General features: G+C 39.7%; 1 protein-coding gene across 2 annotated transcripts in view; it reads left to right on the top strand.

The window, feature by feature from the left end:
* The window catches only part of gabbr1a (gamma-aminobutyric acid (GABA) B receptor, 1a), an 84,691-nt gene that overhangs the window by 13,250 nt on the left and 51,340 nt on the right, over positions 1 to 20,101 (top strand). For both annotated transcript variants that reach the window (XM_067450353.1, XM_067450354.1), the window contains one exon: positions 3,925 to 4,085. In XM_067450353.1, the coding sequence (XP_067306454.1) occupies positions 3,925 to 4,085 (161 nt within the window). The remainder of the gene's footprint in view (positions 1 to 3,924; positions 4,086 to 20,101) is intronic.

The raw sequence follows: 20,101 nt of genomic DNA on the forward strand, positions 1-20,101 counted from the left end.
CTCTCTCTCTCTTGACTCCCTCTTGCTCTCTCTCGACTCCCTCTGTTAACTCACAGCAAGAGATCACCGCCTACTTAGTGCACTCTCAGCAGGCTGAAGATTAACACTCGGCCAGTGTGTAGATATGTGTGTGTTTCTGCCCTCTGTGCATATGACTGTATATGAGGTTACGTGTGTATCTCACACACAGTGTGTGTTTTTATGTGCATGAATTCAAGCCTGTGTGTACGGGGTGGTGATTACATTGCTCTTACCATGCTTGATAAAGGATAATTCAGCATAAAGGTGACCTTTTGTTTGTCAGCCCCATAAACCCCTCTATAGGAGGCAGTTGCTTTGTAAGCAAGAACACAAAATATCATTCTGTTTTGTAAACAAATTTAGTTATCACATAAACTACGACTCTGTTAAGTTACTACGGTAATTATATATCCTCACAGGAGACTCCTCTGGCCTTTTATTAAATAACAACTAAAGATCAGGGATGAATAATTAATGACTGACATATGGAGAGAGCAGATTCAAAGGGAGCTCCAAATGTCACCGTAGTGTCTCAGGTCCTGAAATTCATGGTGGCTCAAGTCATCAATTTCATCTCTACTCTGTGGTTTTACTACTTAGTGGTTTTACTGTGAATAGAAGAATGCAGAGGGCTGTGGGGGCAACAAAAGTGACATGCTTTGTAAGGTGTCATTATGCAAATGAACGATGGATGGATGGATGGATGGATGGATGGATGGATGGATGGATAGATAGATAGATAGATAGATAGATAGATAGATAGATAGATAGATAGATAGATAGATAGATAGATAGATAGATAGATAGATAGATAGATAGATAGATTCTACAAACAATAGCCCATTATGGCAATGTGAAAGAAATCTTTGCAACTGTATTAAAAATGAAACAAATCACATGTACATAAGTATTCACAGCCTTTGTTCATTACTTTGTTGAAACACCTTGACACCAATCACAGCCTCAAGACTTCTTGAGTATGATGCTACAAGCTTGGCACACCTATTTTTGGGCAGTTTCTTCCATTCTTATTTGCTGGACCTCTCAAGCTCCACCAGGTTGGATGAGGAGCGTCGGTGCATCATCTGGATTTCTCCAGAGATCTTCAATCGGGTTCAAGTCTGGGCTCTGGCTGGGCCACTCAAGGACATTCACAGAGTTGTCCCGTAGCCACTCCTTTGTTATCTTGGCTGTGTGCTTAGGGTCGTTGTCCTGTTGGAAGATGAACCTTTACCCCAGTCTGAGGTCCAGAGCCCTCTGGAGCAGGGTTTCTTCAAGGGTGTCTGTACATTTTGCAATCATCTTTCCCTTAACTCTTACTAGTCTCCCAGTTCCTGCCACTGAAAAACATCCCCACAGCATGATGCTGCTACCACCATTCTTTACTGTAGGGATGGTATAGGCCAGGTGATGAGTGGTGCCTGGTTTCCTCCATACTTGACGCTTTTCATGGTTTGAGAGTTCTTAATGTGCCTTTTGACTAACTCCAGGTGGGCTATCTTGTGCCGTCTGGCCACTCTACCATACAGGTCTGATGGATGGAGTGCTGCAGAGATGGTTGTTCTTCTGGAAGGTTCTCCTCTCTCCACACCCTCAGTGAAATGCAGAAGCTCATTGGGTCCTTGTCCTCTCCCGGACTAAAGCCCTTTTCCCCCAAATTGCTTAAATGGGCCAGGCGGCCAGATCTAGGGAGAGTCCTGGTGGTTACAAACTTCTTCCATTTACAGATGATGGAGGCCACTATGCTCATTGGGGCCTTCAATGCTGCAGAAATGTTTCTTTACCCTTCCCCATATCTTTACCTCGATAGAGTCCTGTCTCTGAAGTCTACAGACAATTCCTTGGACTTCATGGCTTGGTTTGTTCTCTTACATGCACTGTTAACTGTGGGACCTTATATAGACAGGTTTGTGCCTTTCCAAATAATTTCCAATCAACTGAATTGACCAAAGGTGGACTCCAATCAAGTTGTATAAACATTTCAAGGATGATCAGTGGAAACAGGAGCACCTGAGTTAAAATTTGAGTGTCATAGCAAAGGCTATGAATACTTATGCACTTATGTACTTATTAATACTTTTGTGTTTTTTTTCTTCATTTTTCATTTGTAATAAATTTGCAAAGATTTCAAACAAATGCCATTTCAATCATGTCAAATGTGGAAAAAGTGAAGCACTGTGAATAATTTAGCTTGCACTAAAATGAAATTCAATAATTGACAGATACAACCAACCCCCCCAAAAATATTTAAAATCCAAAATGATTACATTTTCATGATTAAATTGAAGGATTAACAGCAGTGGCACCGTGAAGAAATAGACAGTTAAGAAAGAAAGAAAGAAAGAAAGAAAGAAAGAAAGAAAGAAAGAAAGAAAGAAAGAAAGAAAGAAAGAAAGAAAGAGTTGGGCTACAAAGAAAGAGAAAGAAACAGAAAGAAAGATTTAAAGACAAATACAAAGAAAGACAGTTACAAAGAAAAAAGAAAGAGTTACAAAGAAAAAAGATAGATATAAATAAAATAAAAAAATAAGAGAGGCAGTTACAAAGAAAGAAAGAGAGACAGAAAGAAAGGAATTAAAAAAGATAGACAGAGATGGATGGATGGATGGAAAGGCAGACGGAGGAAGGGTGTATAGATAGACAGCTTGGGTAGACAGCTTTGCTGTATCGAAAATGAATCACCTGTGTATGACTTTTAAAAATGATTCTGATTCAGTGAAAGTGATTCTGATTCAGAAGAGAGCGTTTACTTTAACCCCGCCCCTTTCCTGCTATACAACAGTCCTGTTCGTCTGTCAGTACCTCAGTTCTCTGCTGTCTGCTCTGAGGACGGATCTCTGTATTTGGTGGTTAATCTTTCCCCTTCTCTTCTCGGCGGATTAAAGGATTATGCCGCAGCACAATAGTTATTTTCCTATATTCTGATCAGATGACGGGATAATATGCTCGACACAGCTTAAAACTCAATCACGTTTCGTGAGCGGCGCGGTAAATAAAGCAACGCCAGAGGATTTGCGGAGCGCGTTCTGACCGAACATGTCGCTCATCACCACCTGTTTTTTTTTCTCTTGTCGTGACCCACGAGCATAGCTTTACTACAAACACACTGTTTATAACTGACGCATTGGTTTTGTACCAAACAATGAACGCGTGATTTCTATAGTTTGTGTTTTTACATGTTTGGAGAGTTTGGAGAGTTGGTTTATGTTGAAGCGCATTCTGTGACAGGACATCAGGGATTTGGTGTCGGAGTCTGAACTACCCAGAAGATTTTAAAAGATAAAAAAATAAAAAGAATTAAAAATATTTCAACATTTCTGAAAATGATGTTCCAAAAGGTTCGGAAAACTAAACAAGTTCGAACTTAATATATTCTGAAGAGTCTGTAGATTATATTAATAAGATTAAACAGAGTTTAAAGATTCCAAAGAGTCTAAAGATTCTAAACGTTCGCTAGACTAAACAATCTCCAAGAACGCGATAAAGAGGATTCAATAACTGCATTAAACTCTCAATTAAGACGATAAGAGCTCAGTGCCATGCCTGACAGACACCAGCGATGAAAACATAACTATAATGCAAACATTTCAATCCCAACTAATATCCAGCAATTTCATGTTCTGACAAGGATTGACACGTGTGCGTCTAAATATTACTTTTCGCTTAAAGTGTTCAGTGCTGCTGTTTTCGCGCGTTCCATCCATACGCAAACTGGACACATCGCACGTGCTGACACTTTCGGCTTCGGACACAAAAGCACAGTTTAAGTTCAAAACGTATACATATCGAATTGGATATTGATGGCATACACGGAGAGGATCAGGACCTTGGGGGGAGATTGGAGAGGCTTGGCTCTTCTTTACGCGCTGCTTATCTTTCTCCCCTGGCCGTGTGCGGTTGCAGGCAAGAAGAAACTGTACATCGGAGCTCTGTTTCCCATGAGTGGAGGATGGCCCGGTGGTCAAGCGTGTCTCCCCGCTGCGCAGATGGCTTTGGATCTCGTGAACAACCGGAGCGACATTCTTCCGGACTACGAGCTGGAGCTCATTCATTACGACAGCATGGTAAGAACCGGCCAACACTTTACATTTACAATGCCCATATTACATATTCTCTATGATTTCCTAACACTTATTTTTTTAGGCTATAATATTTAGGCTACTTAATATTTAAATATTAAGTAGCCTACATGTTGTGCCATACTTTTGCCCAGCATTTAATTATATTACTGCATTCAAAATTGCAGTTGGCATGGTATTTAATTTGCATCATGGAGTTTCTAATAGTTTGAAATGATCAGATCTCTATATAATGATCTCATCTCCCGTATAATATATACTTTTTTGTTTAATGGGTTTTTGCGTTTTGATATATTTCATTTAAATTGAACCGTCCTAGCACATGTATTGGTAAGTGTTTTTTGTTTTGCATGACAATAAAATTGGCTTTACCTTAGAAATCATATTAGCACATATAATGTGAACATATATGATAGCATTCAAGTAAGTTACTGAATATTTGCCGAAATATTCTAATATATTTCATGTCGTAATTAGATAAAGTCCTTATACTTTCAGTCTCCTAATAATCCCATAATTTTTTAACTGCATTTGATCAGAAATAGTGTTTTTCAGCCATGTACAATTCACATGTATTCATATTTTTCAAGGGTTTTTTGCTGAGTACTTTAGTAAGAAGAAATGTCTTTGCCCTCCTTAGCTTTTGTTAATTTATTCATGTATTTCATGTTCAAGGACTGAAACATAGATAAGTAACAGATGTTAATTTGAATCGGCATGAAATTATCAGGGTTTAGCAGGTGCTTCATTAATGTTGTGGCACTGATTGCATCTTGAGATTCAGGAGTTGGTGTCGAATTGACATTGCAGTTGTTGGTACATTAATATTTTACAACTCACCGCGCTTGGCTGTTATCAACAGCCTGTAAGGCTTCAGCTGCATAAAGTAATTTGGCTTCTTAAAATACTCAAATTCATGCGCCATCAATGCTTATGTATGCTTTTAGTGTTGCAGTTTTTGAAAGATCACCCCAAAAGTGTATTCCTTCGTGTGCTTTGTTTATTTATTTTTTTGTAGGATTTTTTTGTACAGTATACATCGAGAGACTTTTTGTCAAAAGTTGGTTTTCAGTTCTGTCAGCCCCCATAGATGACAGCTCTTTTGAATCTGTCACCAGTGCTGGTTTGATAGCTAAAATGTCCAATATGTGCTAGAGTGTGCAATTGTGATGTCTCTCTTATCACTGTCAATGCGTATGAAGCACTTTCAGAAGTTCAAAGCGGGCCTGCTTAGTTTGGTGGTGTGACGGTTCTGAGCACCCCATAGAGGTGAGGAAACGGTTAAAGAGTGCTCTAACTGGACAGAGATGTGTTGTATCGTGGTTGTGATTGGTGAACCACACTCTGCATTGCAATCGCACTCAATATAGAGGAAGAATCAGGGAGAGGAGGGTTGGCATGGCAACAGCCACCAGTGAAACCACAGTTCAAACAAACTTGCATCCCTGTAGATCTCGTAAGGATAAGGAGGTTCTTCTGCAGACACTTGTGTGCAGTACCTGTCTGACCGCTCACGATAGAGAGGTTCTTACTGATGAATCATGACCATCTGTAAGGTGTCAAGATAATCATTGTCCTCCCAGTTTGTTTATTAAATCTCCTACTGGCTCACATTCCACCTGTGATTCTTGAGTTGAATTTGACCCTCATTGAAAAGCATTAAAAAGTCTTGGGTATTAATAATTGGGATATGAAGGGTGTATTAAGGATTTTTTTCTGATCACAAAATGTGTTATGATAAAATAATTATATTGACTGTTGTACGTTACAATGACATTTAAAGAGCTGTTTACGCGATACATTTTTAAACTAAAAACTGAAAACTTTTCATCTGTTTTGGCCATTCATTTACACAACAACGCTTTTTGAGGGCCTGTAAATGCAAACTTTTGAAAGCAGGTTTCAAAGTGCAAGTTTTTGAAAAAAATTGTGTTATCATCTCCGTTTAAACAACAAAATGTGAATTTATGAAGACTGTGACATATCCACTCATAATGGGAGAGAGAGCCAATGAGCAGTAGGGGGCATGTCCAATCATAATGGGGGAGGAGAGAGAGAGAGCCAATCAGCTGTAGGGAGGCGTGTCCACTCATAATGGGGGAGGAGAGAGAGAGAGCCAATAAGCAGCAGGGGGCATGTCCAATCATAATGGGGGAGGAGAGAGAGAGAGCCAATCAGCTGTAGGGTGGCGTGTCCACTCATAATGGGGGAGGAGAGAGAGAGAGCCAATAAGCAGCAGGGGGCATGTCCAATCATGATGGGGGAGGAGAGAGAGAGAGACAATCAGCTGTTGGGAGGCGTGTCCACTCATAGTGGGGGAGGAGAGAGAGAGAGCCAATAAGCAGCAGGGGGCATGTCCAATCATAATGGGGGAGGAGAGAGAGAGAGAGCCAATCAGCTGTAGGGAGGCGTGTCCACTCATAATGGGGGAGGAGAGAGAGAGAGCCAATAAGCAGCAGGGGGCATGTCCAATCATAATGGGGGAGGAGAGAGAGAGCCAATCAGCTGTAGGGAGGCGTGTGTCCACTCATAATGGGGGATGAGAGAGAGAGAGAGAGAGCCAATCAGCTGTAGGGAGGCGTGTGTCCACTCATAATGGGGGAGGAGAGAAAGAGAGCCAATCAGCTGTAGGGGGGGTGTCCACTCATAATGGGGGAGGAGAGAGAGAGAGCCAATCAGCTGTAGGGGGGGTGTCCACTCATAATGGGGGAGGAGAGAGAGAGAGCCAATCAGCTGTAGGGGGGGGTGTCCACTCATAATGGGGGAGGAGAGAAAGAGAGCCAATCAGCTGTAGGGGGGGTGTCCACTCATAATGGGGGAGGAGAGAGAGAGAGCCAATCAGCTGTAGGGGGGGGGGTGTCCACTCATAATGGGGGAGGAGAGAGAGAGAGCCAATCAGCTGTAGGGGGGGCGTGTCCACTCATAATGGGGGAGGAGAGAGAGAGAGAGAGAGAGAGAGAGAGAGAGAGAGAGAGAGAGAGAGAGAGAGAGAGAGAGAGAGAGAGCCAATCAGCTGTAGGGGGTGTGTCCACTCATTTAGCGCCCATTCAAACAGAATGGCCCTCATTTATCAATATTGCGTAGAAACTGGTGTATATGTTGGCGTAAGATTATGCTTACACTCCTCTCACCGCCTGATTTATGAAGCTGTGCGTACCTCTGCAATCCAGGTGTACGCAATACTTGCCCTTAATAAATGTGGCGGCTGAAAATGATCGTCATTAGAATAACACGCCCCTATATATTCAAGTCTCCGCCTCTCCCACGCCCTCATTTTACGCCATGGACAAACAGAAGACGGCAAAGAAGCGAAACTTCTCCGACGTGGAGATCGGACGCGCTAAATCATCTCGCTAGTCCACTATTCAGGGCACTGATTAGGACATAAGTCAATGGGCTGACTCCCTGATCAGTGCCCTGACTACTGAACTAGTGAGATGATTGAGACGCGCCCATCGAGACCATCACCAGGGAAGTGGGGGAAAAAAATGAAATTGTTTTATTTAGGAGTTTAAGAGTGGAATTAAAGGCACCTACAAAAACAAAATATGGACCCAAATTATGGTATCTTAATAGTGTGGGGGTTGAGAAGCGCACTCCAGCAGTTTAAATAGCTGTTTGGATGATAAATTACCACCACACTGCATTATTTTACAGCACGTTTTGAAACAATTAGCATTTAATTTCGTATCACGGCACATGTATTGGGGTGTACAATAGTGATGATGATGTGAATGGTACTACCATTCATTCACATTAATAATTACATGACAATTTGTAAGATTCTTCTTCTTATTATTATGACTATTATTCTTAATGACGCTTGTTATTTAGAAGAAGAATGTCGTTTTTATTGATTTTATTATTTAAAAGAAGAAGGTCATTTTTATTATTTTGTCAGTCTGAATTATTTTAGTCCCAGTCCGTGCGCAGCTGCCGGGCCAGGCGGGCCTGAACCGTCAGGTAAAGCGCACAGGCTCGCGACTGGAGGAATACATATGCCTACAAATCAAACGCTTTGGTAAAGTCACACAAATTAAACATTGACGTTCATGTTGCACAAAAATAAACACTGAATGTTGTTGTTGTTTTTAACAATGGGTCATAATATAGCATATCTTTGTCAGTGCGTTTTGTGGTGTTAGGAATTGTTTTTCTGCGCATTTTCACACTAACTCAAACGTGCGTACACCACCTCCTGAGCTGGCGTAGGATTTGAGCGTGCCGTACGCCAACGTCCATATTGATAAATCTCAAAGTCACCGTGGGTTTGGGTGTACGCAAGGTGTACGCTGGAAATTTGGTGTACGCACTTTTGATAAATGAGGGCCAATGAGAGACAGAGCTGTAATTTATAGTCAATAAATTAATTGATTTCAATATATATATATACACACACACACACACACACACACACACACACACACACACACACACACACACACACACACACACACACACACACACACACACACACACACATACATACATACATACACAACTAAAGGATTATTAAGAACACCATACTAACACTCAGTTTGACCCCCTTTCGCTTTCAGAATTGCCTTAATTCTAAGTGGCATTGATTCAACAAGGTGCTGAAAGCATTCTTTAGAATTGTTGGCCCATATTGATAGGATAGCATCTTGCATTTGATGGAGATTTGTGGGATGCACATCCAGGGTACGAAGCTCCTGTTCCACCACATCCCAAAGATGCTCTATTGGGTTGAGATCTGGTGACTGTGGGGGCCATTTTAGTACAGTGAACTCATTATCATGGTCGAGAAACCAATTTGAAATGATTCAAGCTTTGTGACATGGTGCATTATCCTGCTGGAAGTAGCCATCAGAGGATGGGTACATGGCGATCATAAAGGGATGGACATGGTCAGAAACAATGCTCAGGTAGGCCGTGGCATTTAAACGATTCCCAATTGGCACCAAGGGGCCAAAAGTGTGCCAAGAAAAATTCCCCACACCATTTCACCACCACCACCAGCCTGCACAGTGGTCTCAAGGCAATATGGATCCATGTTCTCATTCTGTTTACACCGAATTCTGACTCTACCATCTGAATGTCTCAACAGAAATCGAGACTCATCAGAACAGGCAACATTTTCCAGTCTTTAACTGTCCAATTTTGGTGAGCTCGTGCAAATTGTAGCCTCTCTTTCCTATTTGTAGTGGAGATGAGTGGTATCCGGTGGGGTCTTCTGCTGTTGTAGCCCATCCGCCTCAAGGTTGTGCGTGTTGTGGCTTCATTCACAAATGCTTTGCTCCATACCTGGGTTGTACCGAGTGTTTATTTCAGTCAAAATTGATCTTCTTTTAGCTTGAATCAGTCGGCCCATTCTCCTCTGACCTCTAGCATCAACAAGGCATTTTCGCATTGGTTGTTTAGATAATTGCATTAATGAGAAATTGAACAGGTGTTCCTAATAATCCTTTGGGTGAGTGTATATTATTAGTTTATTATTATTATTATTATTATTATTATTATTATTATTATTATTATTATGTTTTATTATATTATTAAGACATAATAAACAATTAAATAAATAAATATATTATCAAATAAATATATTATCAAAATATTATGGCATAATTTTAAAGCTGCTGAGAAACTTTTGTCCAGTAATTTGTATGTCAGGGTAACATGACTACAAACACAGCTCTTTTATTATGTATTGACAAAGTAATAGGTTTGTAAACCAAGGTTTGTCTCTCAAATATTAATACATTGCTAATTTCAAGTATGGATAGGTTGGTACACTTTCAATGTCAGGTGGTACAACTACCGTTTGGTTGTACCACCTGACATGAAATCAGTCCAAAAAAACGTTTGCACTGATTTAGCGCGATGGATGTTTAATAAATTGCATGTCAAGAATGTCCTTTCCTCCATGCTGTTTTTGTAGTCTCCACTCTGGCTTGCAGTGCTGCATGGGGATGATCCAGTCGCTCAGAGAATGAGTATGAATGTTTGGAGAGGAGGAAATATGCTCAAGTCAACAGGAGCAATCTAAATAGAACCAAAGATTTTGTGCTAAATTGTGCGCTAATCATGCTTGAATCTGAATCTCTTTTCCATTAAAAAACAACACTGGGAAGTGTGATGTTTATTAAAGGTTAAAGGGATAGTTTACTCCAAAATTAAAATTGTCATCATTTACTCACCCTCAAGTTGTTCCATCAAAACCTGTATAAGTTTCTTTCTTCTTTTGAACACGCACAAAAGGGCGAGTAAATTATGAAAAAAAAAGTTCCTTTTGGAGTGAACTAACCCTTTATAAATGAGTAAGCAAAGGCTTGCAAAATCTAAGGAGGTGAGACTCAGGGTTAGGGTACAGCATCATTGCAGGATCACACTGCATCCTCTTTGTGCTTTCTTGTGTTGAAAGCAAGATAAACGGAACAAAAATAGGAGAATCTATGTATTATACAGTAGTAGTAGTAGTATATAATACGGTTGGTATTTAGTATTATTCCCTATTTAGCTGCGTATGATTTGTTTTTGTTTTAAAATGGCTTGCTGCTTTTAAGCATTGTTTTTTTAATCTTCTTATAAACTTCCCTTTTCTACAATCAACACAAAAATCAGCCGAGCTGAAAAACAGAATATAGATGTAACAGGCTAGTCAACAGAATCACAAGGCCTAAAAAACTCCACCCATATGGTTTTGCCTACTCAAATATGCTTTCCCTTTCTTTATTGCACATTTAATAAGGTGTAAAACGGATATTCTCATTTTGCCACTTCCTCCCACCGCTCACTCATTCCAATGTTAATAGGCAGTTGGTGGTTTATGTACTACTAACTTTATCAAATAACATATTCAAGCCTATTCTTTTATCTACTAATATCCCCTAAAACTACTAATTTAGAGAGCAATAATCATCGAGTATACTTTAATACACTGTTAATTTGATTCAGATGCACTGGTAATATGCAAATTTTAAAAATTTTAAAGTCTTACCTTTTAAAAGTGTTAAAAGAGTCTGTTTTTTCTGCCTGTAACCGCGGAGATCAACTTTTGCGACACAACTGAAGCGTGATGTTGTGACGCTTCCCCTCATTTTTACGTTCAAATCGGTTCAAATGCAGCGCTGCCTTTCCGGAATGCTATGCGGACATCAAGTAAAGTCGCTTCACTATGGGGGTATCAAGTCGCTTGACGTCACCCATAGGAATAAAGTGGAGTGTGGCGCGACAGAAGTGTTGCACGGACAAGTGGATCTGCACCTTAAAACTCCGGGGAATTTTTAAATTTGTCTTGATCGTTATACCTTTGTGAGTATAGTCTATTGAAAAAATAAACAAACCGGATTGGTGCTTGCAACGCGGAGTTATTACAGTTAATGCCCAGAGCCTAAACGGCAGCTTTGGGGGCATAAACGTAAAGGGTGTCTTTGTGCCTCTGAACAGACACAAAATGCAATTAAAATGTCTGTCTTACATGAACAGGGCCCTTACATGACAACGAGATGCGTTTAGCCACTTAGCCATTGTTTAAATTCATCTAAACAGTGTGTTAGACGGCTAGCTGTATCCCGCGCTGAAGTCCCGTGGGAACTCAGGGGTAGCCGGAAAAAAAGGCAAATAGTCCAGTTGGGAAGAGCGTTGTGTGTGTAAAGCATGATTATTTTACATTTACATTTAATCATTTAGCAGACGCTTTTATCCAAAGCGACTTACAAAAAAGGGGAGAGCAATAGAAGCAACAAAACAGACAAGGCCAACAACCTGTAAAGCCGGGTGCACACTGTGCGATTTTGGCCACGATTTGGCCGTCTGAGACAAATTTAGCAAATCCTAAAAGATTCCTCTGATCCTAGGCTAAAATCTGAAGTCTTTGGTCGTTAGTTTGACATGTTCACCGGCAGCCGATTAATGAGCGCTGCGATCAAATTTTACCTCAGACGAAATTCTGGCAGTGTCAGGAGATTTGGCACAGAATCCTGCAGTGTGACTTCTCCTACGACGACAGTCAAATATCTCAGTTTTTCAAGACAAACTATGACTAAAACGAGAGCAAGAGATTTCTTTGTAGCCAGCAGTGTCCCGCGTGTAATGCAGCTCACCGTCACCAAACGAGTCATTCATTGATGATATAAAACTCCAGGTGAGTTTCTTGCACGCGTCCGTTTTTAGCCCGCCTTCACTATCGTGCAGTCTGACATTAATGTCAACTGAGATCTTACAGTGTGACATGGCGATCATGTTCGTACAGTCTGACAAGGGACATTCGCAAAGGATTTTGAAAATCGCACAGTGTGCAGGACCCATAAGAGCTGTAAGAAATCTCAATTAATTAGCACAGTTACACAATTTTTTTTATTTTTATATATTTTATAAAATATTTTATAATTATATATTTTATAATTATATTTTTATATATTTTATATATTTTATATATAAAAAAATATATATATTTTTTATTTTTTATTTTTATATATATTTTTATATATTTTTATATAGACATCTACAACAAAAACTCACGTACGCAAAATACAGAACACTGGATTTTGATAGCTATGATAACAACCCATTAGGACTAAGGCTGTTGCCCCAGCTGTTGTCGTTAATGCGGATTCAGTGGCCCAATGGGTTGGTTTTGTATGGCATTCTAGCTAAACGCGCAGCAATAGCCATCTACAACAAAAACTCACGTACGCAAAAAACAGAACACTGGATTTTGATAGTTATGATAACTATATAACATACCCGCCTGAAGGCACAAATCCGGATGAGAGACATAGATATGATCCAGGAGTGTACGCTTTTTGGTCGTTGCTGTGGTAAGTGCTATTCTGTATTGGTCAAGTGCAATTGAAAAAGATGTGTCTTAAGATGTTTTTTAAAAATGGCTACAGACTTGGCAGCACGAATTGAGATCGGCAGGTCATTCCACCAGGTGGGAACGGTCCAGGAAAATGTCCGCGAGAGCGATTTCATGCCTCTTTGGGATGGAACCACGAGGCGCCGCTCACTCGCAGAACGCAAGCTTCTGGAGGGTGTGTAAGTCTGAACAAGTGAGTTTAGGTATATTGGTGCAGAGCCAGTGGTTGTTTTGTAGGCGATAACTAGTGCCTTGAATTTGATGCGAGCAGCAATTGGCAACCAGTGCAGTTTGATGAAGAGAGGCGTAACATGCGCTCTCTTCGGCTCATTAAAGACCACTCTCGCCGCTGCATTCTGGATCAGCTGCAAGGGTTTGATAGTGCATGCTGGAAGCCCAGCCAGAAGAGCATTACAATAATCCAGTCTGGAGAGAACAAGAGCTTGAACCAGGAGTTGTGCAGCCTGTTCTGATAGAAAGGGTCTAATCTTTCTAATGTTGTATTAAGCAAATCTGCAGGACCGTTGCAGTAATGTGGTCAGTGAAGTTTAACTGGTCATCAATCACAACTCCAAGGTTCCTGGCTGTCCTTGTCCTTGATTTTATTACCGCACATCTTTCCTCAAACCGTGTGTCCAAATGGGAGGATAAATAAAGTTTACATTACCTCAGTTGCACCCGTCTTCGACCACAGAATGGCATTTTTCTTCAACCGGCCCCGCTGTGTTGTGTCTGTGTAAGTTAGTGTTCGCTGCAAATTTTCGCATTCTGTTGCCACAATTTGGAAAGGCACAAACATGTACCATTTCTTCTTCACTTGTGAGCCCGATCGGATCATCACTCTAGTGATGTCCGGTTCACGAATTAATCATTCTTTTTAACCGGTTCTTTTTCAGGACTGAATCGGACTGAATCGGACTAAACGTTTCGCGTCAATCAGCGATGATCCCACAAGTTACTTCAGTTGCTTACATTCTGACATGAGTGTCAGTCCCTCCAAATAGAAATAAACGAATGTCTTAAATTATATGTTGTAACTCCAACCGTTCATTGAACTGAGTCATGTTTTGCAGAGAGAACCGATGAACTCACGAGCAGTTGATACTGAGCATGTGCGTGTAACTGAACATGCAGTGGTTCTCGGATCAGCAGTACAGAATCGAAAACCGTTTCTTTTGGACACGTTCGATACGGAGAACCGACGAGCCGATGAGCATAGCTTTTTCATACACATGACGCTCTTCCAACTGGACTATTTGCCTTTTTTTCCTGCTACACCGGCGTTCCCACGGGACTTCAGGGCGAGAAACAGCTAGCAACAGGTGAATTTAAACAATGGCTAAGTGGCTAAACGCATCTCGTTGTCATGTAAGGGCCCTATTCATGTTGGACAGACATTTTAATTGCATTTTTTTGTCTGTTAAGAGGCACAAAGACACCCTTTACGTTTATGCCCCCAAAGCTGCCGTTTTAGCTGAGGGGGGGCTCTGGGCGTTAACTGTAATAACTCCATGTTGCAGGGACCAATCCGGTTCGTTTATTACTCTATAGACTGTACTCACAAAGATATAATGATCAAGATCATTATAAGCGCATTTATAAGTGATTTCTCTGATTTTTTTAACTTGTTCCGCTGTATGATCGTATGTTAATGTTGGGTGATTTGAATGTACACGTCTGCTGCCCCGGATGTCCATTGGTTGCTGAGTTTTCCAATACTGTAGAGTCATTTGGTTTTACTCAACTTATGAATCAAGCAACACATGTCCTTGGTCATACTCTGGATTTAATTATGTCATATGGTACATTTGTAGATAATGTATATACTGAAATTGCTTCATTCTCTGATCATAAGCCCATTGTATTTACGATCCCTGTTGTGAGTCCTACCGCTGTGAATAAGTCGGTAGGCTCGTTTTCTCGTTTCATAAGCCCACTCACTGCCTCTCAGTTTTGCGAGACATTTTTAGCCAATGCTGTTGAAATTTTTCAACTCAATTGAAAGATTCCATTGCCCCTCTTAAATTGAAAAAAACCAAAGCGAAAATCTTGTTATTGGCTAGACGATAATGCACGTTCTCTCAGACAGGCTTGTCGCAAAGCAGAGAGGAGATGGAAGCACGATCGCTTAACTGTGTCATTAGAGATTTTCAAAGAGTGTCTGGTTAAGTTTCAGAATGCAGCAAAATCAGCTAGAGCAAATTATTTTTCATAATTAATTAATACACACTTTCATCAACCTAGAATTTTATTCTCTACGATAAATTCAGTTATAAATCCAAGCTGCCAATTTCATTGTGAACCGTCGGCTGATCTTTGTGAGAAATTTCTAACATTCTTTTCTGATAAAGTGCTAGCTATTCGTTCATTATTAAGTTCACAGCTATTTGATCAGTCCTTGGTTTCACTGGCAAGTCCGCTTTATCATACTTTCCAGGAGGTCTCTCTACGGGAGCTTTGTGATTTGGTAAAGAAGATGAAGACAACTTCCTCCTAGCTCGATGTTATTCCCTCAGAGATAATAAAATCTACTTTTCCTATAATTGGTCCCAGTATCCAAGTGTTGATCAATTCATCTTTGGACACTGGGGTGGTCCCTAAATGTTTTAAGCATGCGGTTGTTCAGCCTTTGCTTAAGAAACAAGGGCTGGATGTAGGGTTGGGCATCGTTTTGATTTGAACGATTCTGATTCCGATTCCGATTCTTACTTTCGATTCCGGTTCTTTTCGATTCTCGATTCCGATTCTTTGAGGGGTGGAGTCAAAACATGTCACATCGATATTCAATGCTATTTTCAATACAACGGGGGAAAAACGCTGCATATACTGTCAATTAGATATTTTTTATATAAATGTTTTTTTTGTCTGTCTTTTGAAAGTCTAGGCAATCAAACATTTCTTCTGAAGAGATCACTTTATATGATAAAGCTTTTAAGCTTTTTCTCATATATAAACATTGATCAATTACTATTAAAATTATCTCACAAATATTTGTTAACTCAATGTATTTTTTACAACGGGGTAATTGTGTTGCAATAGTTTACACACAGCACAAGTAAGCTTGATTTTGAATGGTAAATTGAATAAGCAAAGATACATATTACAAAAAATAGCACAAATAAATACAATAGAATAAAAGATATAAATGAAATAGACTGCTTTATTTTTTCAGGTAGGTCTAACATTCAGGTAAGAAACTGAATAAAAAAACGCAAAGTGGCTAAATAAATTTAAAATAACATTGGATAATGTTTTTGCAAAAAATTAGATAGTTTCATATAAAACCATTAAAGTTACACAAGTTGATCAGTCAAGAGCAGTGTGATCGTTTGTCTTTTTGTAGTTTGACTTTGAATAACAAATGACTGCTGTCCCTTTAAGAACTGCCTCACTCATTGATCCTGAACACTGTTCCTGTTACTCATTCTTCATTTCTTCCTGAATTGTTTAAGACTATGTTTACATACTGTTCAAAATGTGCACTGAGAATTTGTTTGAGTGTATTTGACCAATAATAAGCTGTAAAAAGAAGCGAATATTTGCACTTGTATGTCAGGGGCGGCTTTATTACGGTAGGTGTGTGTGTGCGTGCGCTTCAGATGTGAGCTTGAAATCTGCGGGGATTCGTAGAATTATGTGCAATCCCGCGCGAAATTCAGACCGATCACACACACTAACACTAACACGCTGTCGTAAGGAAAAGTCCATCAGAACGCGCGTCCGTCGTGTTCAGAGGTTAACCGGCTGAATGAGAATATGCGGCTGTGCGTCAACTCGCTGTCGGTCAGAGAGGAGAGGAGAGGACAGCAGCTGGGATCGATTGTGTTGGCTGAGCAGGCTATCGTATCTTTTCAGATATTTCAGTATCGATATTTTTGACAACACTAGTTGCACTGTGCCGACCCAGGCTTTTAAAAGTGAAATAAATCCACACTTCAGAGCCGCTTACCGGGCTTCCATGACTATAAGAACAAGCGGGCGCGCAAGCACCGGAAATCAGGTGGCCATGGAAACCAAAACTTGCGCGCTTGGAACCGAAGATCGGAACCGAAAATAAATTTTCTAAACGATTCCAATGGAATCGTTATTTTTTAAACGGTTCCAAGTTAGAACCGGTTCTCGATGCCCAACCCTAGCTGGATGAGGGTTGTTGTAGTAACTATCGGCCGATCTCTAAACTATCATTTTTATCAAAACTTTTAGAAAAAGTTGTCCAGTCTCAATTAATCCAGTTTTTAAATGCAACTACGCTATTAGAACCTTTTCAATCTGGTTTTACTGGCCATCATAGCACAGAGTCAGCCTTGCTTAAAGTGTTCAATGACATTTTAATTGCAGTTGATGCTGGTAACAATGCTGTATTGATCTTACTTGATCTTACAGCTGCCTTTGACACTGCTGACCATGACATTCTTATCTGGCGTTTAGAACACTTATTTGGTATCAAGGGGACAGCATTACAGTGGTTTAGTTCATACCTTAAACACAGGTCTTTCTCTGTAGAGTTAGGTAAGTTTTCTTCATCTTCTGCCCCTATTATTAGTAGAGTCCCCCAGGGATCTATTTTGGGTCCACTTCTTTTTAACTTATACATACGTCCGCTGGGGGATATTATTAAGCGGCACAATGTTGCATTTCATTTCTACGCTGATGACACACAGCTGTACTTATCATTGAATGATGGCGATTCCATTCAACCTTTGTTGGATTGCATCAGGGACGTTAAAGAATGGCTGGCAAAAAACGTTCTTCAACTGAGCAATAACAAAACTGAAACAATTGTTTTTGGTCCTCCAAAATTATGGAGCAGTTTTATTAAGGAGTTGGGTAATCACTTCCCTTCAGTTTCCACCCAGGTTAGAAACCTTGGTGTCATTCTGGATTCAGACTTATGTCTATCCAAACAAATTAATTCTGTTGTGAAGAATAGTTAAGAAAAGTTTTTATCAATTGTGAACCATTTCCAAACTTAAATAGTTTTTATCATTCCAAGATTTGGAGAAGGTTATTCATGCATTTATCACTTCGTGTTTGGATTACTGTAATTCTTTGTATCTGGGTCTTCCTCAGTCGTCACTTACACGACTCCAAATGGTGCAGAATGCAGCTGCAAGGCTTCTGACCAGTACAAAGAAGTATGACCATGTCACCCCGATTTTGGCTTCGCTACATTGGCTCCAGTGTTCAATTTAAACTCCTGTTGTTTGTTTTTAAAGCTCTTAATGATCAAGCTCCACGCTATCTTAAAGATCTTCTTACCCCACAGTCGCCATCGAGATCTTTAAGATCTTTTATCCATCCCACGATCTCGTTTAAAAACGAAGGGAGACAGAGCTTTTTCTGTTGCTGCCCCCCGTCTCTGGAATCAATTGCCCCTGGACATCCGCCTTGCACCTTCCATTACTACTTTTAAAGCAAAATTGAAAACCTATTTTTTTGGCCTAGCATTTGTATAGTATTATATTGCTGTCTGACTGTTTGTTTGATTGATTTTTTTATTGTTTTTCTTGCTGTTTTATTTTATTTTGTATTTTTTTATTCTATCTTTATTTTAGTCTGTATTTTTTCTTTACTCTGTACAGCACTTTGGATAGCTTTGCTATGGTTAAATGTGCTATATAAATAAAATTGACTTACTTTACTTACTTACTAAGATAAACTTAAAAATTCACCGGAGTTGTCCTTTAACTCTATGGTGCGGCTGCTACTTCCTAAAGATGAGGAAAGATAGGGAGCCAATCAGCAGTTTGAGGTGTGTCCACTCATAATGGGGGAGGAGAGAGAGGGAACCAATTAGCAGAAGGGAGTGTGCTCACTCATTATTGGGTTGGAGAGATTGAGCAAGAGGGAGATTTGAAGAAAGACTGTGAAAATGTCTGAGAGACATTACAAAAGATGAAAGGTCATAGGAATATAATTGAAAAAATTATGACCATAATCTTTTGTAATTTTATATATATAGGAAAAGTAATTTCCCATTTCCTATAATTCAAAATACCTGGAGTAGTCATACACAGCTTAGGAAATACTTTTATCCAACTGAGAAAGATCACAACCAATTGATCATACAGGCTTCAGCAAAATTAGCAGTACTGCAATAATCATGATTCATTTCAACTTTCAATTCATAATTTAATGAAAATCATGAATTAGATCAGCATAAAATTCCTGATATTATTAACGGATTTCTAGAAATGTCACCATATGGCCCATGATGCAAGTCTTTGTTTTAATTTAGTATTAATCTTAATAAAAATTAGAGGCACACTGCAGGTGACGAAGTAGAAAAATGCGATATTCGGAGAGGCCAAGTGTGACGTTGTATAAATGTCACGCGTTAGTATGCCGCGGAGATGGAAGAGCAGGTGTGAAGTGCTCCGACTCGTTGACATTTAAGCCGGCAGATATTTTGAGCATTTCCTCTTGATTGGCGAGCACTTCATACCTGGATGAGATTTTAATCAACATTGCTTTCGGGTGTCAGAAATGTAATTACAAAAGGAGAAAATCAAATTTGATGTAGGTTTTGCATTTAATTATTGTTCAAAGAATATCAGGCATGTTTGGGGCATTCGTTTAATCTCTCTCAAATAGCCAATTATCACGCAGAGCAATGTTTGCATAGAAACATGAAAGTCACCTCAAAATTCCAATTTCATTTGACATTTGATAAATATTTATTTCATAAATGAGTGTTATTATAACCCCTGCCATGCTCTGTCTGCAGAACACGGATCTTTTTTTTCCTAATCCATTTTTTCCCCTTCCCTTTTTAAAATGTCACTTTTAGTAAAAAATTATGCATAGGAGATTAGTGTTTTAATTGATTGAGACCAAGTAGATTTAAACTTGCGGACATGATGATACAGCATTGTGGGTGGTTATTTGGTGGTCGCTAGGTGTTGTGATTGGTTGCTAGGTGTTTGCTTAAAAGAACCCACCGGTAAGTTATTATATTTTTGACTTGACAAGTTGGCATGGGTCCTTTTTTCAATTTAAGTCTATGGGAATGCTTTTTAGTTTTTATACTTTTTATTATCTGCCAAGCAAATATTGTAAGTCTGATCACTTAGACAAGTAATATCAAACCTCTACCTAATATTTTGAGGTCAAAACGGAAATAACAAAATCTGAGCTGCCACAAGTTGTGGTGTGTGTG

Source organism: Pseudorasbora parva, chromosome 8 (assembly GCF_024679245.1).
Source record: "Pseudorasbora parva isolate DD20220531a chromosome 8, ASM2467924v1, whole genome shotgun sequence".
Lineage (NCBI taxonomy): Eukaryota > Metazoa > Chordata > Actinopteri > Cypriniformes > Gobionidae > Pseudorasbora > Pseudorasbora parva.